The 23,543-nt window shown below is 39.2% G+C and overlaps 9 protein-coding genes across 12 annotated transcripts; 6 read left to right on the forward strand and 3 right to left on the reverse strand.

Moving 5' to 3' along the window:
* The first annotated feature begins 145 nt into the window (after positions 1-145).
* LOC9318292 (6-phosphogluconate dehydrogenase, decarboxylating 3) lies at positions 146-2,495 on the forward strand. Its single transcript, XM_021031240.1, has 2 exons — positions 146-406; positions 846-2,495. Exon 2 carries the CDS (start codon positions 866-868, stop codon positions 2,324-2,326), a length of 1,461 nt encoding a protein of 486 aa, XP_020886899.1. The 5' UTR covers positions 146-406; positions 846-865; the 3' UTR covers positions 2,327-2,495.
* A 97-nt stretch (positions 2,496-2,592) lies between these two features.
* Positions 2,593-5,529, forward strand: LOC9318293. Of its 2 annotated transcripts, XR_002333251.1 has the most exons (5): positions 2,593-2,917; positions 3,012-3,143; positions 3,254-3,643; positions 3,732-3,974; positions 5,388-5,529. XR_002333251.1 is itself a non-coding variant. In XM_002882180.2 (4 exons), exons 1-4 carry the CDS (start codon positions 2,817-2,819, stop codon positions 3,865-3,867), a joined length of 759 nt encoding a protein of 252 aa, XP_002882226.1. In that variant the 5' UTR covers positions 2,593-2,816; the 3' UTR covers positions 3,868-4,151. The 2 variants fall into 2 exon arrangements, 1 of the variants encoding a protein (XP_002882226.1); XM_002882180.2 differs by lacking the exon at positions 5,388-5,529 and having other exon boundaries at positions 3,732-4,151.
* A 104-nt stretch (positions 5,530-5,633) lies between these two features.
* Positions 5,634-7,770, reverse strand: LOC9318294 (zinc finger protein CONSTANS-LIKE 2). The gene is made up of 2 exons (XM_021031253.1): positions 6,301-7,770; positions 5,634-6,157 (listed from the first exon to the last, which is right to left on the reverse strand). The coding sequence occupies exons 1-2, from the start codon at positions 6,982-6,984 to the stop codon at positions 5,798-5,800; spliced, it is 1,044 nt and encodes a 347-aa protein (XP_020886912.1). The 5' UTR covers positions 6,985-7,770; the 3' UTR covers positions 5,634-5,797.
* On the forward strand, positions 7,070-7,607 carry LOC110229826. Its single transcript, XM_021030824.1, is given in 4 exon segments — positions 7,070-7,141; positions 7,200-7,242; positions 7,245-7,345; positions 7,510-7,607. Coding segments are annotated over 4 exon segments (300 nt in total). The 3' UTR covers positions 7,594-7,607.
* Positions 7,771-9,840: 2,070 nt separating the features above from the next.
* On the forward strand, positions 9,841-12,285 carry LOC9320383 (FHA domain-containing protein At4g14490). 2 transcript variants are annotated; one of them, XM_021031237.1, is made up of 2 exons: positions 9,841-11,330; positions 11,523-12,285. In XM_021031237.1, exons 1-2 carry the CDS (start codon positions 10,040-10,042, stop codon positions 11,984-11,986), a joined length of 1,755 nt encoding a protein of 584 aa, XP_020886896.1. In that variant the 5' UTR covers positions 9,841-10,039; the 3' UTR covers positions 11,987-12,285. The 2 variants fall into 2 exon arrangements, with proteins under 2 accessions (XP_020886896.1, XP_020886895.1); XM_021031236.1 differs by having other exon boundaries at positions 9,841-12,285.
* An 80-nt stretch (positions 12,286-12,365) lies between these two features.
* Positions 12,366-16,114, reverse strand: LOC9318295 (probable isoprenylcysteine alpha-carbonyl methylesterase ICMEL2). Of its 2 annotated transcripts, none has more exons than XM_002884271.2 (11): positions 15,069-16,114; positions 14,773-14,849; positions 14,627-14,696; positions 14,472-14,552; positions 14,305-14,379; positions 14,037-14,138; positions 13,813-13,950; positions 13,646-13,711; positions 13,029-13,172; positions 12,821-12,911; positions 12,366-12,733 (listed from the first exon to the last, which is right to left on the reverse strand). In XM_002884271.2, exons 1-11 carry the CDS (start codon positions 15,341-15,343, stop codon positions 12,572-12,574), a joined length of 1,281 nt encoding a protein of 426 aa, XP_002884317.1. In that variant the 5' UTR covers positions 15,344-16,114; the 3' UTR covers positions 12,366-12,571. The 2 variants fall into 2 exon arrangements, 1 of the variants encoding a protein (XP_002884317.1); XR_002333250.1 differs by having other exon boundaries at positions 12,643-12,733; positions 12,821-12,928.
* A 78-nt stretch (positions 16,115-16,192) lies between these two features.
* Positions 16,193-19,142, reverse strand: LOC9320384. The gene is made up of 9 exons (XM_002884272.2): positions 18,842-19,142; positions 18,292-18,409; positions 18,106-18,206; positions 17,682-17,807; positions 17,467-17,587; positions 17,298-17,382; positions 17,074-17,187; positions 16,922-16,961; positions 16,193-16,549 (listed from the first exon to the last, which is right to left on the reverse strand). Exons 1-9 carry the CDS (start codon positions 19,016-19,018, stop codon positions 16,397-16,399), a joined length of 1,035 nt encoding a protein of 344 aa, XP_002884318.1. The 5' UTR covers positions 19,019-19,142; the 3' UTR covers positions 16,193-16,396.
* A 120-nt stretch (positions 19,143-19,262) lies between these two features.
* On the forward strand, positions 19,263-20,631 carry LOC9320385. The gene is made up of 2 exons (XM_021031257.1): positions 19,263-20,151; positions 20,185-20,631. Exons 1-2 carry the CDS (start codon positions 19,641-19,643, stop codon positions 20,283-20,285), a joined length of 612 nt encoding a protein of 203 aa, XP_020886916.1. The 5' UTR covers positions 19,263-19,640; the 3' UTR covers positions 20,286-20,631.
* A 1,742-nt stretch (positions 20,632-22,373) lies between these two features.
* On the forward strand, positions 22,374-23,342 carry LOC9318296. The gene has a single exon (XM_002882183.2). The coding sequence runs from the start codon at positions 22,435-22,437 to the stop codon at positions 23,197-23,199; it is 765 nt and encodes a 254-aa protein (XP_002882229.2). The 5' UTR covers positions 22,374-22,434; the 3' UTR covers positions 23,200-23,342.
* Positions 23,343-23,543: the final 201 nt, after the last annotated feature.

The raw sequence follows: 23,543 nt of genomic DNA on the forward strand, positions 1-23,543 counted from the left end.
TCACTATTTGAGTTTAACCCGGCTTAAATGTGATGTGTAAACTGAGTTTGGTTTTCAAACAAATACACGGTATAGAAAGAATATATTTTCTTAGTTTTCTCTGTATAAATGAAGATCCAATGACCAATATGATGTCAAGAAAAACAATTCAAGATCCAACGACTACCACCACCCACCCTTTTCTTACCTAACGCAGAGTGGCCAATTTTGACATTCCTTTAAAACTAAAAGGGGAAATAATAATAATTACTTTGGTGGTGGTGCGAATCAGACCGTTCATTTGCTATATATCAGCTACAAAACAAACATCACTAATCTCTGCAATTTTACTCTCCTCCTTCACGTCTTTTCCTCTTATTTTCTTTTCCTTGGACAATCTCAATTCCATCTCCGGAGATACAAACAGGTTTGTTTCTCCGATCACTCTCTCTCTCTCCTTTTGTTTTTTTTTTCTCAATCATTTTTGTTTTGGTATCTGATTGTTCCAATCGCTTTTCGATATAATTGATGTGTTACGAAATTCCGGAAAAAGTGATTTAACATTTGTTGTGTCGTGATCTATGATTCTGTTGGAAATTCTCATTATTATGTTGATTAGATCGGTATTTTAATTAATCGATTCTTCGCTCTTGGTGTTAGTGTATGTTACGCAACGATCGTAAACAAAAAAAAAAAAATTGAGATTTGTCATGTTGATGTATTGACTCTGTGTTCTAAGATCTTGGAGATCTTATTCCTGGTTTGAATCTTTGCCTTTATTTTAGATCAATCATGCATGAAGCTGTTTCTTTTTTATACATCACTTGGCGCAAAATCTTTCTTAGATTTGAGATTTGTTTTGGCAGAGCGAAGAAGACCAAGAAAAATGGCTGTTCAACCTACAAGAATTGGTCTAGCTGGACTGGCTGTGATGGGTCAGAACCTAGCTCTCAACATTGCTGAGAAAGGCTTCCCAATCTCTGTTTACAACAGAACAACTTCCAAAGTTGATGAGACCGTCGAACGAGCCAAAAAGGAAGGCAATCTTCCTCTTTACGGCTTCCATGACCCCGAGTCTTTTGTCAAGTCCATTCAGAAGCCCCGCGTTATTATCATGCTTGTTAAGGCTGGCGCTCCCGTTGACCAGACCATCAAGACCCTCTCTGCTTATTTGGAGAAGGGCGATTGCATTGTTGATGGTGGTAATGAATGGTATGAGAACACTGAGAGGAGAGAGAAAGCCGTGGCTGAGAACGGTTTCCTCTACCTTGGAATGGGAGTTTCTGGCGGTGAAGAAGGTGCTCGTAATGGCCCATCTATGATGCCTGGAGGCTCTTATGAAGCCTACAAGAATATTGAGGACATTGTTCTCAAGGTTGCTGCTCAGGTTAGGGATAGTGGTCCCTGCGTTACTTACATCGGTAAGGGCGGGTCTGGAAACTTTGTCAAAATGGTCCACAATGGGATCGAGTACGGTGATATGCAGCTGATCGCAGAAGCTTACGACGTCCTGAAATCTGTTGGTAAATTAACGAATGAGGAGCTTCACAGTGTCTTCTCTGACTGGAACAAAGGTGAGCTTGAGAGTTTCTTGGTAGAGATCACAGCGGATATTTTCGGGATCAAGGACGATAAGGGAGATGGGCATTTGGTTGACAAGGTTTTGGACAAAACCGGCATGAAAGGTACAGGAAAGTGGACCGTGCAGCAAGCTGCTGAGCTATCTGTTCCTGCCCCCACCATTGAATCCTCTCTTGATGCGAGGTTCCTCAGTGGGCTTAAAGATGAACGTGTGCAAGCAGCTAAAGTCTTCAAGGCAGGTGGGTTTGGAGATATCTTGACCGATCAGAAAGTTGACAAGAAGCAGCTAGTCGATGATGTGAGGAAGGCTCTTTACGCGTCCAAAATCTGCAGCTACGCGCAAGGCATGAACCTTATCCGTGCCAAGAGCATTGAAAAAGGGTGGGGCTTGAAGCTAGGTGAGTTAGCTAGAATCTGGAAAGGGGGATGCATCATCAGAGCAATCTTCCTAGACAGGATCAAGCAAGCTTATGATAGGAACGCAGAGCTAGCTAACCTCTTGGTCGACCCTGAGTTTGCGAAAGAGATAATCGAGAGACAGTGCGCTTGGAGAAGAGTCGTCTGCTTAGCTATCAACTCGGGTATTAGCACACCGGGTATGTCTGCGAGTCTAGCCTACTTTGATTCTTACAGGAGAGAGAGATTGCCGGCAAATCTAGTCCAAGCACAGAGAGACTACTTTGGTGCTCATACATATGAAAGGACTGATGTGGAAGGGTCTTTCCACACCGAGTGGTTCAAGATTGCAAGACAATCCAAGATCTGAGATCTCTCCCCCTCTTTGTATTCTTCTCCTTCAATAATAATTTTCACACAGAATGTTTGTTTCCTCAGTGTGTGAAGAAATACATTGGCTTATTTATGATTGTAGAACTGAGTTTTCGAGTTGTGTTTCTTCTTTTTCTTAAGATTAAAATCTTTGACTTTGGCTATAATTAATTTCTTACTTTTGATTTCATAGGCTCCTTTTTGGGTGTTTATGAGATGGGCTTAGTTATTTGGTCGGCCCATAAAAACTTTTCCGACTAAGTAGATACGTCATTGCAAATTTCGAGTCTCCAGCAAAACAGAAAATCAAACTTCCGATGATCGTCGTCGTCCCGTTAGTGTAATTCGTTCGCATGGAGTAATTCGTTCTCGTACAACCTGTGAAAGTTGAAGACTTTAAGAAATATATCTTTACCTTTACGCCAAGTGTTCGACGAATTGCCTCAGCGACTTCGTTTCCTTTTGAACGACGGAAACTGATCTCAGCTATGGAGGAGAAGGACTCGGAAAGCGAAAAAGAAGCTGGTTTACTATGCAATGATGACGAAGAATATCAATTTGGTGGTTCAGTGCCCAAATTTCAATTCAGGTGGAGCGACTTGTTTCAGGATATGATTGTCCGCGTTAAGCTAATGTTTCTTACTATCGTTTTCTCTCTCTTTTTTTGTGTTTGAACATTGTAGAGTAGGATCTTCCAAGGCTCGTTGGATTGCTGAATTAGGAATGGCCGAAGTTGAGCTCAAAAGGGGGAAACTTTGGACGACAACTGGAATTATCCGTACCGGAAAAACATATTGCTTCATAGAGGAGGCTCTGTATGTGTCGAACGAAACACTGCAAGTTTTTTTTGTTAAGTTTGCAGTGTTTACTCAAATAACCTGATCAAGTTTCTTTTTTTTTTCGAAATCTGTTCTTTCTGTTGAAGGTATTTGAGTGAAATTGGAGAGTTGCAGCTCTTGGGTGATGAGGATGACGTAGTGATCTCACTGAAGGACTTGTATAGGGAGATTGCAGAGGGAAAATGTGGCTGCTGTTGGGAAGACTACGAGGTTTATAGATACTTAAAGGGTCTAGGTTACATTCTAGGCAGGCATGGAGTTCCTTGGACTACAAAAGATGTTGTGAATACTACACCAAGTGATGAAGATGAGTCACTTTGTGCTGGAGAATTTTCTCAAGACAAAGACTCTATTACCAAACGCCTGAGTGATATGCAGATCTGTGATGCAAGACCGGTGTTTGATGTGTATTTGCCAAACAGCCACTTCAAGAAGTCTTCTCCTGGTGAACCGAGCTTTGTCGCTTGCTTCTCGGGGTAAGCTTTTTTTTTTTTCTTACTTGAAACGACAACAGCTATTTTTCTCATAACAAATCTTAGTCAATGTACTCTTTCTTTTATACAGAGACTCTCCACCAAGTAAAGAAGAAATTGAAGTCCTGCAAAAGCGTGTAGCTTCACCATTGATGTTCTGTCATATCGTTGAAGGCCGTGCCAGTTTCTTTTCCTTCAATTCCATAGACCTCCTTGTCTTACCATAAATGTGACAAAAGAAAACGGAATGCTCGTGTTATCAGACAAAGGTGACAAAACTGAGTGACTGAGAGTTTGCAAACACTTGGAGTAACTTGGCGGACTCATTGACGAGGTAATATGTACAACTTTATGTTTCTCTACAGGCGTAGTAGGAATTGTAAAAGGCTCCAAAAAAAATAAAAGCTTCCTTGAATGAGATTTTTAAGGCGCATGTTTTCTTAATTGTCTGTCTATAACTCACTTTGTGCTACATCATGATTTTAGTAACTACTAGTGCTTCGATTTTCTTCTTTGGTCATCTGCCATTGTTATGTGAATGCAACTGCCAATATCTTTGATTTGCAAACCTGATCTCTAAACACGATAATCTGATAATCTAAGAAGTAGCTTCAGTTAGACGCTTTTGGATCAGTGGATCGATCGAATCCGTCTATTTTGTGGTCCATAATAAGAGGAATCTACGGCGCTCTAGTGGGTGTGGCTTGCTTGAGCTCTATGCAACTGATGAAAAGAGTTTTTGCTTTTTAAAAAGTCTGGTAAACGCTTTTACCATCCCTTCTCAACTTTATGGCTATGATTTTTAAGTTGATTAGATATCTGGAAAAGTGCAGTAACCTTTTTGGAAAGGGTCGTCACTTTGATGCACTTTCACTTGAGGTGTCGATCCCATTACTATATAGTATATACTATATACTGTATTAACACTCAATTCGGTCTTAGATTGGTTTTTATTACTTCTTGTATGTCTGACGGTTTCTATGATTCCACTTAGACTATCACTCACTTTTATAAAAATCTTATGATGTTATAGGACAGTAGTAGACTATGCATAATTTTGTAATTTGTCTTGCTATTAGGACATTTCATTTCAAAGTTACACATATTGGTTGTGATATAAGCTCTTTATTTTGGTAAGTAATCACTGTGTTCAGATCTCTGATAAATTAGGAAATACAGTACTTTTGTTCCAGTGTTTTTGAGTGTGGTAAACAAAGACACCATCAGCTTAAACATCAAATTATGAAGTTATGCAATCTCATGTTGAACTCTGTGAACATTTCCAGATGGGAAAACAGTAAGGCTTAGTTAGAATGTCGTGTTTTCTTTTTCGTTGCTCTATCATCCTTTACTGTCAGCACATACCATAAAAAGTGAGAAAGTATAGTCCTTTATTCCAAAAGGCAAAGAAAAAGAATTATCTTTCTTTACTTTGGCATAGGCATCATCATCAACATCCTATGCTAGTTGCTGGTGTATATTCGGTGCTGGCCCTAGGGTTCTCAGTTTCTTCACTGTCTTACTCCCACTTGGCTGAATAAGTAAAGTTATGATTCCCATTGACCGAAAATGACAATAATCGCCGATTTGCATGTTGGTTTTTGAAGTTTCTTAAGTTTGTGTGGACAAAGTTGTTCTATGTTATCAGTTTAATTGTTTTAATTACAAGTCATGCTATTCTGAGTAATCCTTCCTCAGGGAATGAGCTGGCATCAATGTAACTGTCCTGCGATTTTATGTGTTCTAGTGATCAGGAAAGTGTCAAGAAACAGAAGATTCTACTGCCAGCAAAATGATCAAAAGGTAATTACTTTGAACCTACTAGGCGTCGTCTTTCTTGTGAAGTGAAAACGTGAAATCCGCTTTTAGTTTTCTACTTACAGCTACTCATACTGATGCATATCTCTTCCATGTGGCACCAATTCAATTAGAGTGATAGGCACTGTTCCATAAGATAAGATTTCACCAATTAGACTATGTAGAGAGATGTTGCTTAAACAACTGCAGCTATAGAAACATATCTGATTAAACTCGTAATAGTTAGACAAAAGTCACAAAACTATTGGATCCATATGCGAAACTGTGGTAAAAACTTGTAGAAATACAAACTAGAAGTAATTTACAGCATGCAATCTAGTCCATCTTCGCCAAACGAGTTCAGAAGGAAGGAACAATTCCATATCCAGTCTCAGACATTAGCGATGTTGAGAAGATTTCTTCAGCCTCAGCTTCAATTTCTATCCTCTTTGCAAATCGGCCCTTGATCCGTGGTCTTATCTCTGCATATGCCTTTCTTGAAGCATACCTTATTGTCTTGTCAAATTTCCTCGTCTTCTTCTTCTCTCTGTATCTCAGGACCCTAGCCTCCCTCTCCATTGGAGTAAGCTGCTGCACCACCTGAGTAGGAGGACCAGCTAGTTGGTCTGTCGTCTCTTTAGTTGTTCTTGGGTGTTGGACTGTTATGTCACTTGCTGTTGACTCTGGCACAACACTGATGTCCATTGATGAAACGGATGCCTAATGACAGAAACAAAGACAGTTTCAATCTTCCGAGGTAATAGGAGTAAATAATCGATGAATAGGGAAGCATACTAGTGATGAAACAACATGCATACTGATTATTGTGAACTAAAGAGCTGGCATTTATATAAGAATCTTACACTATGGTTTAGGTCCTTTAAGAAGTTGTTGTTGTAGTTAGCTCCTGAGGAGAAGCCATAGTTGATACCCAACTGAAAGTTGTGTTGGCTTTGTTGAAGGTGACTTGTTGATTCTTCAACTTGAAGTGGCACAACTCCATCTCCTCCAAAGCTCCTCTGGTAGTGACTGTACTGATGATCTTCAAATTGGTTGTCCATGCTGGAGCTGTAATCCACAAGATCAAGGTACTCAACACCAAACAAGAACCCATTGTTCTGATTACCGCTGTTTTTCCCTGGATTAGGCAGTAACCACGAAGCCACCTCTCGGTCATCCTCATCGTTATCTGCATCAGTTTCGCTTGCAGCCATGGAGCTGCAAGAGTTTGCAGATAATGGCAGAATCGGAACTCGTTGATGACGTCTAGCTAGTGGGTTTGCGGAATGAATCTCAGCATCACAAGCTGTGCAAAGAGACGCAGCGTCTGCTTTACACAAAAACGCAGCCGGGGCAGACTCACATGACTGGCAGACACGAACACGTTCATGGCGAGAAGCAACACGGTTGGCTGCGTGAACTCGAGCATCACAGGTGGTGCACAAGTAGGCAGAGTCAGCTTCACAGTAGACAGTGCAGGCGGCTGAACGACAAGTGTCACATGCTCGTGCCCAAGTACCACTCTCGTTACTCTCTTCTTTCAACATTATTACTAAGAAGAAGCAATGTGTTTTTTCTAAGCAATGATTATTGGCAAAAGGAGAGATTGTAATTAGAAAGGAGGCAAGGCTAATGAGACTATATCTTGGTGGTGAGACTGAGAGGGGAGAGATAGAATCTTTGGAGATGTACACGTGGCGCAGAGTTAGTGGTTGTTAAAAGTGGTTGGATCATCTTGTGGTTTCATTAATCATCAAAAAAGTTTTTTCTCATATCAATCACAAAGGAGAACAAATCTAGACCAAGCAATCTTCCCTAAGTGTAAACATCTCTTCCTATTGTAGCGTTCTCTGTAGGACCTGTGACCTGACGTGGGTAAGATTCACAGATCTTGTCTATTTATTTTTACTATTTTAATTTTTTTATCTTTTGGTATTTTAGTTTTTGCTTTTAAGCAACGATGGAAACTTTTCTTATCGTTATCGATCAGGTAGATTAGACAAACTACAGACATAAAAGTAAATTCATTTTAGTTCAAATTGTTGTTTTGTTGATGGATGAGATGAATAAAGCTGACATGGCAAAGTGTTGAATCTGTAGCAACCAATGAGAATATGACAAGTAAGCCTTTTATGAAGAGATTAGGATGCACATGAGCCACAAGTGCATGTTAGCTATATCAACATCACTTCCAGTTACCATGAAATATATTTCTTTTTTTTGAATTGTGGAGTATTGTTCATAAGTTGATTTTTCAGTTGTTCACTTAAACAAATTGCGAAAATTATAATTTTATTTTTTTGGGAAATAATCAGATCATGAAATGAATATTTTTACTCCCTTTGTTTTGGATTTACATATACATAAATCAACTATAAGTCTATAACTCATTTCTTGTTTCAATTTTAAAATTATACTAGAATTTAACCCAAGGTACATCGCGGGGCAAAATTATATTTTATTTATTTTATATAATAATTTATAATTTATTGGATTTTTAAATTGATATTAAATAAAAAAAATTCGTTTAATTATTTTATATTATAATTAATATCGTCGAAATATGTGTACTTAGAAGAGTTGTAGGTGTAGAAATGATATAGTATTAATATTGGCAGACATTTATAATCATGGACTATTATAATAATTTGATATTATTTTGTATCAAAAAAAACTTACCCCGCGATATATCCTGGGTCGATTTTTTTAAACTAAATTTTTTAAATTTTAAATTATATCTGTTTTGTTTGTTTAGCATTTAAGATTATATAATTATATCTTTACTTTAATTCTAGGTTTCACCCGTGGTATACCCCGTTTTGTATTCAGAATTATTTTGGTCTTTTTTATAGTATGACTCTAAACCATTGCCCAATTTTTTAAGCAATGTGGGACATTGTACACATATTTTTTCTTCATCAATTGAGTAATATATGTCCGTTTTAAAAAACTTTAATCACATTATATGCAGAAATTTTTTATTATTTTATTAATTATATGTATTTTATATAAATTCAAAATAAATTACTATAAGATCATATAAAAGTGAAAGATGAATCATACAATAATGTTTAAATTAGGTAGAGATGTTTTAGGAAAATTTAGAAACAAAATCAATTTGTTACTATATTTGGAAGCCATAGTTTTTAAAAGATTTTTTCAAAAATATTTTGTAATATTAATAAATAGATAAACATTTATGATAATGGCATTTTTTGTAAATATTTAGCAACTCTAGGATTTATTTGCTAAGTGTACTCCAAAAATGTATATATAGATAATGCATAAATTATCACTAAAAAAAAATACAAAGCATTAATAAAATATCACCAAAAAAAAAGAAAAAAATAATTGGATGGGCTGTTACAAAAAGATATTGGGAGACTCACAAAAATGCCCCTTTTTTAATACCCCTTTTCAAAAATGCCCCCTTTGGATGTCCATTTTTAAAAATACCCCTTTTATGTACAAAATGACTAAATTACCCTTCTTTTAATAAAAGATATCATAAATATATAAGGAAATATAACAAAATTAGGTCCACAAAATACAAAATATTTTTTGGCGGGAAAAGTGATCCCCCAATTTTTCCCGCCAAAACACTTGTAAAAATTTGTAAAACCTTTAAAATACCTTGTAAAATTTTCCCGTAAAATTTTTTCCCGCCAAAAAATTTTCCCGCCAAAAATTTTTTTTTGCGGGAAAAGTGATTCCGCAATTTTTTTGGCGTTAAGTTTTTGGCGGGAAAATTTTTCCCGCCAAAAATTTACAAGGTATTTTAAAGGTTTTTTACAAGGTATTTATAAGGTTTTACAATGTATTTTAAAAGGTTTTACAACGTATTTACAAGGTATTTATAAGATATTATAAGATTTTACAAGCTATTTTATAAGGTTTTTACAAGTTATAAGGTTTTACAAGTTTTTTATAAGGTTTTACAAGTTATAAATACCTTATAAAACCTTAAAAGTACATTGTAAAACCTTTTAAAATACATTGTAAAACCTTACAAAACACTTGTAAATACCTTGTAAAAAACCTTTAAAATACCTTGTAAATTTTTCCCGCCAAAAATTTTCCCGCCAAAAAAATTTCGCAAAAAAAATTGCGGAATCACTTTTCCCGCAAAAAAATTTTTTTGGCGGGAAAATTTTTTGGCGGGAAAAATTTTTACGGGAAAATTTTACAAGGGTTTTTAAAGGTTTTTACAAGTGTTTTGGCGGGAAAATTGCGGGATCACTTTTCCCGCCAAAAAATATTTTGTATTTTGTGGACATAATTTTGTTTCAAATAAGGGTAAAATGGTCATTAAAAATTAAAAGAGGGCAAACTTAAAAATGGACTCTCAAAGGGGGCATTTTTGAAAAGGGGTATTGAAAAAATAATTGGATGGGCTGTTACAAAAAGATATTTTGGTAACATATGGACTGGATCTTATATTCATAGTTCCAATGAAAAAGCCCATTGGGCTTGAAAGGGTTTCTGTTCTGTGTTTCAGCACTGTTCCGTTCGATTTTGAGTTTGACATAATCCGAAATTTCAAATTCCCATTTGTTTGAATCAAAGCCAAAAAAGCTTCGCCGAGACGCTTAGTAGTAAACGATGGTTCCGCCATTGCTGAAGCTTGACTTCACCCAGGGTCCAAGAGCTGGCGATTCTCTAGGGTTTAAACCCGGATCCACTATCCGGATCGGTCGATTCGTCCGTGGTAATGAAATCGCCATAAAAGACGCTGGAATCTCTACCAAGCACCTCCGGATCGTCTCCGATTCCGAGAACTGGATAATCCACGATCTTGGGTCTTCCAACGGCACCATATTGAACTCGGAGACTATCGACCCAGATACGCCCATCAATCTTAGCCATGGAGACGAAATTAAGCTTGGTGAGTACACTTCCATTTTGGTGAACTTTGTGAGTGATGTTGTTCAGGCGCCGCAGGAGCATAAGCTTCCGCCCAGGCCAAGGAGGAACAACAAGCGTCTTGCTGTTTCGGATCCGGATCCTATTGAGTCGGTTCAGGAGAAACCAAAGCGCACGCGTGGATCGTCGAAGCAAGAGGAAAATGAACTGCCCAAGAAAACTAGGGCTTCGAGGAAGAAGACTCTGGACGATATCGCCGATAAAGAAGAGGAATTGGAGGTGGAAATTGAGAAGAAGGTCAAATCTAGGGTTGGGAGGCCTCGGAAGAACGCAGGCAGTGCAGTTACGAAGGAAGAAGAAGTTGTGGAGGAGAAAAAAGGCAACTCTAGGGCTCGGAGAGGTAAGAACAGTGAGAGTGTGGAGAAATTGGGTCTGAATTCAATCAAATTGGAAGTTGAGGATACTCCCAGGGCAGTGGAAATCTCAGAGGTCAAAAGCAGGAAGAGAGTGGCAAGGAGCAAGCAGATTGAAAATGCATGTTTTGGATTGGAGTATGTAAAGAGTGAGGATACTGCTTTAGAAGTTAAAAATGAGATGAGAACTACTAGGTCTACCAGAAGCAAGAAGACTGAACTTGGTGGAGATTCTTTTCTGGAGTTGGAGATGGTCCTGAACCAAGCCCGGAAAAGCCGTGCAAAGAGGAAGAAAGTGGATCAGGAGCCGTCCAAGAGCGTTGTGGAGATGGAAACTATAAATGATGATGCCGGAGAAGAGGTTTTGGTGAACTGTCATGTTGAAGAAGATAATGATAATGAAGGTCGGGAAGGTTGCAGTGAAAGAAGTGATGACAAATGTGATAAAGAAGATGAGAGGGAAGGTGATGGATCTAAGAGAGTCGAGCAGGTGGAGATTGAGTTAAGGAAGAAGAGCACATTAGTAGAAGATGGCCTGAACTGTACTGTTAGAGAGGATGGAGAGACAGAGAACTTACAAGATATTGAAGAAGAAAACGATAATGAAACTCAGGAAGGTTGCAGTGAAAGAAGTGATGATAAATGTGATAAAGAAGAAGAGAGAGATGGTGATGGATCTATGAGGGTAGCGCAGGTGGAAATTGAGTTAAGGAAGAAGAGCACAGTTGAAGAAGATGACCTGAATTGCACTGAAGCTGGAGAAACAGAGAACTTACAAGATATTGAAGAAGAAAATGGACACGAAGAAGGTTGCAGTGAAAGAAGTGATGAAAAATGTGATAAAGAAGATGAGAGAGTTGGTGATGGGTCTAAGAGGGTAGAGCAGGTGGAGATCGAGTTGAGGAAGAAGAGCACCTTAGGAGAAGATGACCTGAACTGTACTGTTAGAGAAGATGGAGAGACAGACAACTTACAAGAAATTGAAGAAGAATGTCATAAAAAGGAAAGTGAGTGCAAGGTCGAGGAGGCTGGAATTGCGACATTAGATGATGGATGTGATGAGGAAAAGGTTGAGCAGGGCTGGAGCAATAAGAATGTAGAGAGGGTAGAAGTAGATTTAGGAAAAATGAAACTAAGAGATTGGTTTGAGGCCATAGAGGTTCAACTGCCAAAACAGACAATTGAAGAGACAGAGAAGATGATAGAGCCCATGAGAAGTAAGAGTATGAGAGTTCACAAGCATATTGCAGAGCAAAAGGAAAAGGGCGTGTAAGATGATTTGATCCCTTCTTGCAAGATCCCCATTTTGCTAGCTTCATGATATGTGCTAACTTATACCTGAGAATACTTTGATCTCATTGTTAAGTAGCTAGTAGCTACCGGCTTAATGTGGTTTCTTCAGGTATGGTAGGAATCTTGTTAAAAGAAACTGAATGACAAAAGCTTCCTAGAAAGCATCTGTATCTATTAGTCGCTTCGTGCACAATGTAGATCATGGTTTTGTGTTTGTGACTGCTAGGAACCACTAGTGTTTGGAGTTTCTCTATTATTATGTGACTGCAACTACCAGCATATCTTTGATTTGCAAGCCAGAATATCTGAATATGATACTCTGATAATCTGAGAGGTTGCTTCAGTTTGACGCTTTTCGATCAGTGGATGGATGAAATCCATTTATTTTGAGCTCTAGATATATTTACCGATGAAAAGAGACTTAGCCTTCAATCACATCAACATGTGAGAGTTGCTATCAAAATATACAAATCGAAGAAGAAGAAAACACAGAACAACAAACAACAACAAATACATCGAATATCAAGAAGCTACCAGAACCGTATCGAAGATTTAGTTTTTCTATTCAAAAAGGGCTGACCTTGCCGGCCAGTTTCAGCAAGAACTCTGGAACAAGCCGTTTTCTCGGTGGCGCAACAGCATCATTTCTCAATGCGTAACTGTCATCGGCGTGTATCATAGAGACTATATGATCAAATAGCTCATCTTTACCGCCTCTCAGAGGATCCTTGCAATGAAATTGTAATGTGTTTAGACAACATTGAGCTATGTATGTAGAATATGATCTTTAATGGTAGTAGTTTCTATTGCTTACCTGAAGAAATAGATCGGTATGAGTTTTACCCTTGTACATAACTAGCTCAGCTTTCACTTCAGCAGCTCGAAGAGCATCTGTAAAAGTTTTGCTACAAAAGAAAGAACACTTTTCTGGTCTAAGAAGATGACTAGCATATAGTTGGATTGGTGGCTTCATATATGTAATATATATATATATATATATATATAAAAGAGAGTGAGCTAACCTTGCTTCAGGTGGAATTGAATAATCTGCGGATCCATGAAAGAGTGTAATATAAGGTAAGAGGGCTGCAGCTTTTCTTACACTCAGGTCTTTCAATCTCACTTCAGGAGAGAATTGTTCAAAGGACTCTTCTCCTTCCATTATGCTGCGAGTTGATGAAAAAAGAGAGTCATAAGTCACGGTTTACATGGTATTGAAATTACAATTGATTTCGGTTTGGTTTACATGGTATTGAAATTAGAATTGTTTTTGGGTTCGGTTTACACTGGTTAAGAGAAGAAAACAAAAAAATATTCACGCGATGGGGATTTTGAAGACAAGTGCGTCGATTGAAAAAGGCATGATTTGGAAAGGGGTAGTACACCTACAGAATTGCTCACACTCGCGCAACGCGCACTTTGTGCGAGTGGGTCTGAAATAGAGCCTTCTGATTGGCTGAAAAACTCTAAAAAAAGTGAAATAGTATACATGTTGCTAGCTCTTTATTATTTAATTTTTCGTCTTCTTCTCTCAATCTGATGAAAGTTGTTGTTTTTTAGATACAATTGATTCCATTCTAGGTTTTGGGTTATTTGGAAGATGCAACGTTAGAAAGACATGATTGATCAGATGGTTTACCTTAGGAAAATTGAACGATACAAGCCCCGGTTGTGGAAGTGTTCAACCAGATTGAAGAGATTGTACCTGTTCAAGTTTGCAAATGGTGAGTAGATTCTGATTACTGGAAAAGAAACCCTTTGAAAAAAGTTTTAAGCTTCATAGTAACACCAAGTTTAGAAATATACCCTCCAGATAAACCAAAGTAAGCTTTTATCTGAGATACACTCCATGAGATGCTCTCCCGTCTTGATTCTTTAATAGCTTGCTCAAAGAGAGCACAAGAAGAGATATGTGCACCAGCTGATTGCCCCATCAAATAGATTCTACACACACAAGAAGACACTGGTTCGGTCACAGGAGCCCATGAAAGATAGAAAATTGAACAAAAAAAGAGTTGATGAGCTCTAACCTGTTAGGATCACCTCCAAATGCAGAGATGTTATTGCAGACAAATGAGATTCCTTGCGCGGCATCACTTACCATATCACTAATTGTGCCCTGAGGAAAGTTTCTGAAACAAATACAGGGGATTGCTTGGTTAATGCATTGGATGCTTGCATATTATTAATAAAGTTTTAATTCCTAAATAGCTCCAAGCTGATATAGATTTGATTTCATTCTACACTGATAGAATCCAGGACAAGTAACAATGGTAAGGAATTGATAACTTTGCTTACCTGTAATCTAGACATGCCACAATTATGTCCCTTTCTGCTAGCTGCAGCCCCAAGAGAGAACCCCAAGCTTTGTAACTAAAAGGATAGGCAAGTATGAAACTATGAGTGTGACTTTTATCTTATGAAAGAAGATGTTAACCACGATACAAGAACCGTGAATTGCTTACCCAATAATCCAAGCTCCACCAGTCACGAAAACAACAACCGGCTTCAGGCCATCATTAGTTGGCGGTAAGTACAAATCCAGCCTGCCAAATAATCAATGACATGTACTAAATACCAATCATTTGTGATATGAAGTGAAAGAAGAAGACTGAGATACCTATTCCTTGGATGACCTCCATAAACTATACTCCTCCTGACTTGAGATGAGAAAAAATAAAGATATGCAACTGCAGAAGAAAATAACAAAGCTTTGTTAGTGTAAAACAGCTCGTTAAAGAGACAGAGCAACGAAGATGGGATAACCTTGAAGGAAACCAGGCATAAGGAGCATTGCATAACAAGCAAGAGCTAGTAATCTTGTGATCCACCGGTAACCTACCCTGAACAAAAACTTTTAACAATTAAAATAGAACTTTTCTTACAGAGAATCCGACAAAATCAAAAACTGAAACATCATCACATGTCCTAAATTATTAATTATCAGAAAACTCATTTTATTATCATAAAAATTGTGCTAAGAATAATTCATCCAGAAGACTAATTGTGAGCTCTAGAAACAAAATTAAACAAAATTGGGGGGGAGAATTCGAATTGAGTACCCGAGATATCCAAGAAGGTTGAAGCTAAGCCGAGTAATTAAATACGTCTCGGCAGCTGCATGGCCTATGTCGCGACCGAACGACTGCTGCCGACAAATTCGAGGCGAACCTTCCGCAGAAGAATTCCCAGAGACTCTTCTACGAACATGTTCCGGTGAAGATAACCTGTTGGAGCCGTGAAGCAGCTCCATTTCGTCGGAATTCGCTGAGCAAGCCTCTTTGATTTCCGACGCTGTTAAAGACATCGGACGGCATCGTTCCGGAGACAACTGCATCTCCGCCGTGAAATTAGTCGGAGAATGATTGGATCTCGAGTTTTGTTTCCTTCCTCCTCCTCCTCGTGTCTTTGCTTTTAAAATTGATCGGCTCTGTTTTATTATTTCAAATATTTGAAAAGCTTTCACTCCTGTGCGGCTCTCCCTCTCTCTCTCAAAGATATAATGAGTTCAAAACGGCGTCGTGTCAAGTTCTTTTTTGTAATCTACTACGGAGTATTCATTAATAATGGTACTTCGAGGAGTTTTCTTTTCTTTTAACAGCACTTTGAGGAGTGCTGCAGCAAATATTAGTATAAAATTGTGATTAGAATGATGAATTGCGTTCGAACGCAAAATAGAGTAACCACTAACGTAAACGCTATTGGTGTTTTGATGTCTCGACACTCGTATTCGTATAGTTGTGTATGAACGCCACGTGGTGTTGCTGGTACTAGACTTTGGAACGTGTTGGGTGATTTATGCGGTGGCACGCGCACCAATGAAGGGAATCTGAATCAATGATTAAAATCCCTTCTTCCCAAATTTGGTTTATCTAAATAATACTAATACTCCTCTCCCCAATGTACATTATTTTAGATTTCTTTTTTTCGAACAAAAACACTCATCTACATACATGTGTAACGACTCACAAACCAATCAACTATAATTCCTATAAATATCACCTTTTAATAAATACGATAATTTTAGCTTACACAATAAAACCGATTTTCTAGGGGCCAGATGATATTTTAGATGATTTTGATATTTGAGAAAAAGTTATATAATCACTCATATAATCAGATTTTATAAAATCTTCAAATGATCCCTATGCAAAAGGTGAAAGGCAATTAGTCACATATATATAACTAAACTAGAAACCCAAAGTAAGTCAAAATCTTTAGTAATAAGAGATTTTTATTTCAGGGTTTAGCGAAAAAAATAAAAACGTTTAAAGAGAAGAAGAATCTACTTTACGCTGAAGATGAAATGAAAGATGGATTGTTAAACGCTATAATCTTCTGGTTTTTCCAATGGGTTTCAAAAGTCATCTCTGCATTTTGTTTGTTTTTATCACCTGAACCACCATCTCTGAACGGCACTCACCGGAGTGTTCAAGAAGGGAGCGTAACGTTGGATAATCGGAGTCACTGTCCTCCCGATTTTGCTCCATGTGCTCTGGTGGTAACCCGCTGTTACCGGTGCTTGATACATCAGCTTCAATAGCTGCCACCAAAATAACAAAACCCATTTCATGAGAACAACTCTCCAACCAACAATCCTGGAAACTACCTATATCTTTGCTCCAGAAGAATATGACGAAAAGGGTTTTGAATTTGACGGATTCTCATGACACAAACAAAAGATTTTTAACAAAAGAAGCAAAACACAGTTCTCATTACTAACCTAATGCTCTTAGCCCATCTAACACTTTCAGAGACTAAGATCATCAACAAAGCAACAAAAAAGGTGTTTTTATGAAAATGGTTGTTCCTATATGTTCACTTGATCAAATTAAACAAAGAATACAGGGGTTCTACTTGGAGATGTTGAGCCATCACAAATAACTGATGACTATAACCAAAAGAAGAGACGCACCTGCCAGTACATGAACGTCTGTATAATGTTGCGTTGCCATCTGCAGTAAGTAAAATGACAATTTTGTTCAGATAAGCGAAACCAGCTAATGCAAAGCTGGGAACATAGTGCGAATAAACTATTATCGCTTCTAACAGGTTCAAAGAGCGTACGAGAGTAGAGATATGATCAGAAGGAAGCCAATGGCTATCTCAGCCTGCGATGACAGGATGTTGAGGGTAGTAGTGTTTGACTCCACCCACACACAAGGGTCTTCCAAGTACTTTCTGATAACCATTACAGAACAAGACACATAGAACGACATAAGCATCAGTAAGAATCCACACATGGAACCGACTACTACATTAAAACCTGCTAATCAGCTGGATGTAACTACCTGTATATAGTGGACCGACCAAAGTTACGCCTCAAGAACTTGGCTACTTGTTCAAGTGCCCGGCACAAGATGGGAATCAAAGCAACTACAACAGATTGATAAGGAGACTAGTCATAAGAATGTATGTGATTTGAAGAAATTCACAAGAGAGTTTTCAATCAATTCTTACACTTGAGACAGAGATGTGAAGTGACGAATGTAAGGCAGTAGATGAAATAGATGAAATCCTTTGCTGCCACAATTGACTGAAAATAAATTTGTAGCCCTTGCATATTCCATGCCCTTGGCCTCTGCAGATTATAAAATAGGAATTCATATGTAACAAAATTTTGCATTGCATGATCACTAGAGAGAAAAAAAAAAAAGTGAAATCACATGGCTTACCCCGTATAAGGAGTATAAGGAATATAGAGATGAGCACGCAGTTCCCATGAAAGATAGACGATAAGCCCTATTTGAGAGGTTCTTTGGTATTAGTGGTAGCACTGCCAGCACAGCTATAACAAAAACCTGCAAACGATGTAATGGATTTAGAGACATGAAACGGGAAATAGTTACGTGCAGCATGCCAGACAAAAAGCATTAGTCTCCCTTAGTTCATATCTGAGTACACAACAAACATTCAGCAAGACAGAAGAACATAAAGATGACGACAATACACCATACACCATCTCATTACTGTCCAAGTTAAGGAGTGAACAGCAGATAGCAACAGCAATCCCAACTCACAGCCCTAATAAAGAGCTAGATCTTTTTTTAGAATTGTGCAATACGAACAAGAAACTGCAACTGGAAAATATTATCTTACCCAAGCATTGACTGAAAACTGAATCGTCTGCTGATCCCAGCGCATTGAACTTGGGTTTGCACCTGTCGTAGCAGATGGCCCAGAGGTTCGAGGAACCGATCCTGAGGCACACAATTAAGTCAGTCTTTGGTAGTAATAAGAAAAGCTCATCTGATTTCAAGAATATATCAGACAAAGAAAGTTGACCTGAGTTCCGTGAACGAACTTGTTCATTTGCATTAGAAGATGCAGATGTAGCAGATGGTCTGGCAGATTGTGAAGACGAAGATGAAGTCGACATAGGCTCCACAACAAGATCAGGATCCTACAAAAAAAAAGGCCATGGCAGTGTAAGCACCCAGATTTAGAAACAAATCCAGATCAATACATTTAAAAGGAAATCTTCATAGGGAAAAGAAAAGAAGAAGAACACGAGGGCTTCACATATTATAAACAAGACCCAACGAATATGAAATCAACAAAGTGAGCACAGTGTTCAATGAAAACTTGAAAAGCCCTACCATCCGCTTAATAACCTAATCACGAGGAGATTCGGACCCAAGGACAAAGCAAATTAGCAGAAAGAACATCAAAACTTCCCAATCGTAAAATCAACAAACACACTTGTAAAACCTAAGATTCAAAGTTCACACACAAATCCCCAAATCAGTAGCGCACACAAGACAGAGTCAAACTCGAAACTCAAAGTAACGAAGAATAGAAAAGCAAATTCAAGAGTAGGGAAGATAGTACTGACGATGTAGCGTTGGTAGAATTTGCGCTTGAAATGGTCGACGACCTCGGGACGAGAAGCCATGTGAGGAGGGATGAGGATATTGGACCAGTAATCAGCCCATCGAGCGTCGTTTTCGTAGTCGAAGGCAGCCGCCGCAATTTTCTTCAACCGCTGGGGATCTTCGCCGCCTTCCGCCATGGATGAGATCGCCGGAGAGAGATTTAGATTCTGACTTTTGTATGGGTTTTGTTTCTTTGGTCCACTTTTTCCTTTACTTACCTGTGGAATCTTGCAAGAGCGACGACGTTTTGGCAATCAGTTGTTTGTTTGTGGACTTTATTTTAGTGACTTTTAAAAAAATATTAAAATAATAAATGAGGGTTTTCTGCAATTTTTCCAAAGAAAGAAAATGATCAAAAAGGGACAAAACAGAGCACTGAAAAAGAAACCCTAATTAGCTGGTTTAAGACGGATTTGCGGGGTCTAAGACAAGAAATGTTGGCAAGGAGGATATCCAAATTAGCTGGTTTCAGAATTCATATCAGTCAATGTCAGATTCGAAGAGGGATTCGTTTGTTGACGACGTCATCTTTACCATCATACCCATGTCTGTTACTTCACATGGATGATGTTGTCGGAGGAGACTCTCCTGGCGACGGCAGTGTAGAGAGAGTCGTGAATTTCAATTACTACGATTTGGTGAAGAAGAGACGAGTGAGCATGGAAGAGCAGAGGATCCCCGAAAGCATCCACCTTTCTCGAAACATAGGATCTTCACGTGGCTGGATGATTCGAATGAACAACGAAGATCTAACCGTACATGTTGAATCCCTCAGTTCCCAAATCCGCTCGCAAGGTCATCTCTCTGCCTCCCCTTGTTCCTTTGCCTTATTCTCTCGACCCGTCGGAGTCCACACCTTTGACTGAGCTTGTTCGTAACGTATCTCTCTCATCTTCCCCTGACCAAGAAGACTGCATCGCTGCCATTAAGTTTTGGGGAAGCTGCATCTCCTTTTGTAGACGCAGTCCCAGTGATGATGACTCGTCATGGTCATGGTCACACATTAACTCTCTTCCCTTCGCTTTCAAGGCTTCCTCCCTCATTTACTCCAACACAGCTTCGATATTCTACATCACGCCGTCGACTGCTGTACGGTCAGATCACTCCCGAAACTTTGAACAATACGAACATAAGGACAAACACGGATTCCCTCTTGTTGCTTATTTCATGCAACTCGGACCTTTTGAGCCACCGGGGAAGTTGTCGGATTCCGAGCTTAAGCTGCTGCTAGGGTGCTCCGGCGGCGACAGCAGATTCTTGGTGGAGACACCCTCTGGCGACAGCAGATTCTTGGTGGAGACACCCTCTGGCGACATTTTTACCATCATGCGGTACATGCAAACGGTGAAGAAACACATCTTATTCTGCCAAAAGGAATCTGATGTCTATGAGCTAGAGACCTAGCGGTTTGAGCTGTACAAGCACGACATTGACAAAGGAGCCGAATCTTACGTGGCAGACATTGGAGATTTCTGCATTTTCTTTGGTAAGAACGAACCCTTCTGTATCCCCGCCAGTGTGTACCCTGGCCTTAAGCCTAACTCCATCTACTTCACCGAGAAGACTCACGTTTCTGTGTATGATATTGCCACCCACAACATCGATCAACTCCCTAATCAAGAGCATCTGCTTACGCCTTTTTGGCTTCCCCCAATCCTGCACTAGTAATCTCTCATTTAATTCACATCAAGTGTTAGTCCTGGATTTGCTCTTGTCATGATTAGGATAATATGATGCATCATTCTATCTCTATCCACGATTATTGCATGAGTATGGTGTTCAAAAATTTGTCAAGCACCATGGCTAGTGTCACAGCCTGCTCCGGCGAAAATGGCAAACAAAATTGTGTGGTCTTTACTGACTTAGCCAAAAGAAAAAAAAACTGCAAACGAGAAAACAGGCAGAACAGATGAGCAAAACAGTGTTGGGTTTAAATCATAACATATATAAGCTGGGCTCAACCTAAGTGGGCTAAAAACGAAGAAGCCCAAGAAAATGTGATCCAACAGGCAACTGTAGACAGAAGCCATCAATCTCGTGTTGAAGCAACCCTAAATTGGCCACAGATGAGGAGAAAGAGTGAGGATAATAATTAATAATGTCGTCGTTGCTTACTTGCTTTTGGTGAAAAGAATGTCGCGAGTAGGGTTCTTTGACCTCTCTCTCTTCTCTTCTCGAAGTCAGATTCGAAGAGGAGGAATTCGCTTGTTGACGACGTCATCTTCTTTATCACCAGCTCCATATATGCTACTCTCGATGGATGGTATCAGAAGATTAAGCAAGAGATACAAATTAGCGAATTTCAACTACTACGACCCAATAAATCAGAAACGAGTGACGATGGCAGAGCAGAGGATCCCTGAAAGCATCTACCTTTCAAGCAACATCGGATCTTCTCGTGGTTGGATGATCAGGATGAACGAAGAAGATCTAACCGTACATCTCACCAACATGTTCAATCCCTCAGCTCCCAAATCCACTCACAAAGTCATATCCCTCCCTATCCTTCTTACCATGCTCCTGACCTTTCAAAGTCCATGGCGACTTCTCAGGTTCGTAACGTCTCTCTCTCCTCTTCCCCTGATAACCCTGACCAAGAATGTATCCTAGCCGTCAAATTTTGGGGAAGCTTTGTCTCCTACTGTACAATCCGTGACGGTCAATGGCGCCACGAGCTGTCTCTTTCCAGCCGAGCCAGCAAATCATTCGTTTTCTACTCCAATAACGATGCCACCTTTTATCTCACGCCTCCCATTGATACATTCTTCCGCAAGGACGGTAGGAATATGCCCGAACCTAGCTTCCCTTGCCTGACTTATTACCGTCAATTCGGACCCTTAAAGCATCCAAAGATGGGAGAGTATGAGTTCGAGCTTCTGAGAAGGTGCACTCGGAGCAAACAGTTGGTGGAGTCACCCTCTGGCGATTTATTCATCATTGTCAAATACGCTCTGCAAACCTCTAAGGGGAAACCCGTCTTCCCTGGGGAGACGCGAGACTTGGATCGTTCGGAGGTGAAAACCGGGACTAGGTGGTTCATGTTGTATATGCGTCATCCAACTACGCGGGTGGAGTCTTATGTCCAAGACATTGGGGATCTCTGCATCTTCTAGGAAGGAACGAGCCTTTCTGTGTCCCCGCGAGAATGTATCCCGGACTTAAGCCCAACTCCATCTACTTCTTTGAATTGAATCAGGTTTATCTCTACAATATTCCCGACCAAACCTTCTCAACACTCTCTTATGACGGTTTGATTTCTGATCTCTGGATTCAGCCCATCCTCCACGAGTAATTTTCAATAGATAATTTTCTATATGTTATGAATCTGCTGTTGTATGATTAGGACAATATGCATTGCGGGTTTCTTTCATCTTCTATCTAGTTCAAATTGGTGTTATGTTCTATCTAGTTCAAACTTTTAAAAGTCTTCGTATTATTTTTTATGTACAATATTAATCGTATAAGTTAACCGAACCGAGAGAATAATTTTTTTTTTTTTTTTTAACCGAGAGAATAATTAAATACAGACAATCCATTATGCGTAAACTAAGTTATGATTAGCTGTTTTCTATGTCTTAGCATCTATAAAAAACATCATCATCATTATCATCACCAATGCTCAATCCAACGAAACCTAAAAATAATCAAAATTAAAAAGATGTCTGCCCTACGGCTAAGAAACGCAAACACTCCTGCTCCGGAGCTCGACGAGTTTTCCGATCAGACACCGTCAGATTCACGGGTGCTCAAGAGACAGATGTCGATATCTCAGCGAGCCATGTCAAACACCCTGACGTCAGCAGCCAATCTCTCAAACCTCCTACCAACGGGAACACTCCTCGCGTTTCAACTCCTAACGCCGGTTTTCACTTCAAACGGCGTTTGCGACCACGCAACGCGTTTCCTAACCGCCGTTCTCCTCTTCCTCTTAGCCGCGTCTTGCTTCGTCAGCTCCTTCACCGATAGCGTTAAAGCCGAGGATGGAACAATCTACTTCGGTTTCGTCACGTTCAAAGGCATGTGGGTCGTTGACTATCCTGACCCGTCCGGATTGGGTTTACCCGATTTAGCCAAATATCGGATGCGGGTCGTTGATTGGATCCACGCTACGTTGTCGGTTTTAGTGTTTGGAGCGGTTGCGTTGAGAGATAAGTATATAACTGATTGCTTTTGTCCGTCGCCGGAGGCAGAGACGAAACATGTCTTGGACATTGTTCCGGTGGGTGTTGGGGTTATGTGTAGTCTTTTGTTTATGGTTTTTCCGGCGAGGCGTCACGGGATTGGATATCTTGTTACCGGTAGCGTTGATCGCCGGTGATTTACATTTAAACCAACAAGAAACGGTAGCGTTTTCATGGTGGGTTGACTATTTTCGTTTGTTTTCTTGTTTGTAAAAGTTGTATAATTTGTATTCATACGTTATGACTATTATTCTTTTAATAAATTTTAATGTTGTGTCAAATACGTCTAGATTATTTTCCTAATTCAAATAGACTTTATTTATTTGAATTCTTAAATCATTGCATGGACCTCTTGATGTAAACATACACATGAATGTATGTACGGTTGACATTTGACAAGTTACTTGGAAAACGTTGACTTGATTTTGAAAATATAGCCGATTATTCAAGTTTTACTTTATGTCATTAGTTATTTATACCA

This window comes from Arabidopsis lyrata (assembly GCF_000004255.2).
Source record: "Arabidopsis lyrata subsp. lyrata unplaced genomic scaffold ARALYscaffold_3, whole genome shotgun sequence".
Classification (NCBI taxonomy): Eukaryota; Viridiplantae; Streptophyta; class Magnoliopsida; order Brassicales; family Brassicaceae; genus Arabidopsis; species Arabidopsis lyrata.

Coding starts and splice junctions, on each gene's coding strand:
- LOC9318294 (XM_021031253.1), bottom strand. CDS start 6,984: ATGTTGAAAGAAGAGAGTAACGAGAGTGGTACTTGGGCACGAGCATGT. Junction 6,158..6,300: donor TAAAGGACCTAAACCATAGT/GTAAGATTCTTA, acceptor TTCTGTCATTAG/GCATCCGTTTCATCAATGGA.
- LOC9318296 (XM_002882183.2), top strand. CDS start 22,435: ATGATTAGCTGTTTTCTATGTCTTAGCATCTATAAAAAACATCATCAT.
- LOC9320385 (XM_021031257.1), top strand. CDS start 19,641: ATGTTGAATCCCTCAGTTCCCAAATCCGCTCGCAAGGTCATCTCTCTG. Junction 20,152..20,184: donor CAGATTCTTGGTGGAGACAC/CCTCTGGCGACA, acceptor TGGTGGAGACAC/CCTCTGGCGACATTTTTACC.
- LOC9318292 (XM_021031240.1), top strand. CDS start 866: ATGGCTGTTCAACCTACAAGAATTGGTCTAGCTGGACTGGCTGTGATG.
- LOC9320384 (XM_002884272.2), bottom strand. CDS start 19,018: ATGGCGGAAGGCGGCGAAGATCCCCAGCGGTTGAAGAAAATTGCGGCG. Junction 17,383..17,466: donor TTCACATCTCTGTCTCAAGT/GTAAGAATTGAT, acceptor AATCTGTTGTAG/TTGCTTTGATTCCCATCTTG. Junction 16,550..16,921: donor AGACGTTCATGTACTGGCAG/GTGCGTCTCTTC, acceptor TTTTGGTGGCAG/CTATTGAAGCTGATGTATCA.
- LOC9318295 (XM_002884271.2), bottom strand. CDS start 15,343: ATGCAGTTGTCTCCGGAACGATGCCGTCCGATGTCTTTAACAGCGTCG. Junction 13,712..13,812: donor TACTTTGGTTTATCTGGAGG/GTATATTTCTAA, acceptor AAACTTGAACAG/GTACAATCTCTTCAATCTGG. Junction 12,912..13,028: donor TCAATTCCACCTGAAGCAAG/GTTAGCTCACTC, acceptor TTTCTTTTGTAG/CAAAACTTTTACAGATGCTC.
- LOC9320383 (XM_021031236.1), top strand. CDS start 10,040: ATGGTTCCGCCATTGCTGAAGCTTGACTTCACCCAGGGTCCAAGAGCT.
- LOC9318293 (XM_002882180.2), top strand. CDS start 2,817: ATGGAGGAGAAGGACTCGGAAAGCGAAAAAGAAGCTGGTTTACTATGC. Junction 2,918..3,011: donor GTGCCCAAATTTCAATTCAG/GTGGAGCGACTT, acceptor TGAACATTGTAG/AGTAGGATCTTCCAAGGCTC. Junction 3,144..3,253: donor TGCTTCATAGAGGAGGCTCT/GTATGTGTCGAA, acceptor TTTCTGTTGAAG/GTATTTGAGTGAAATTGGAG.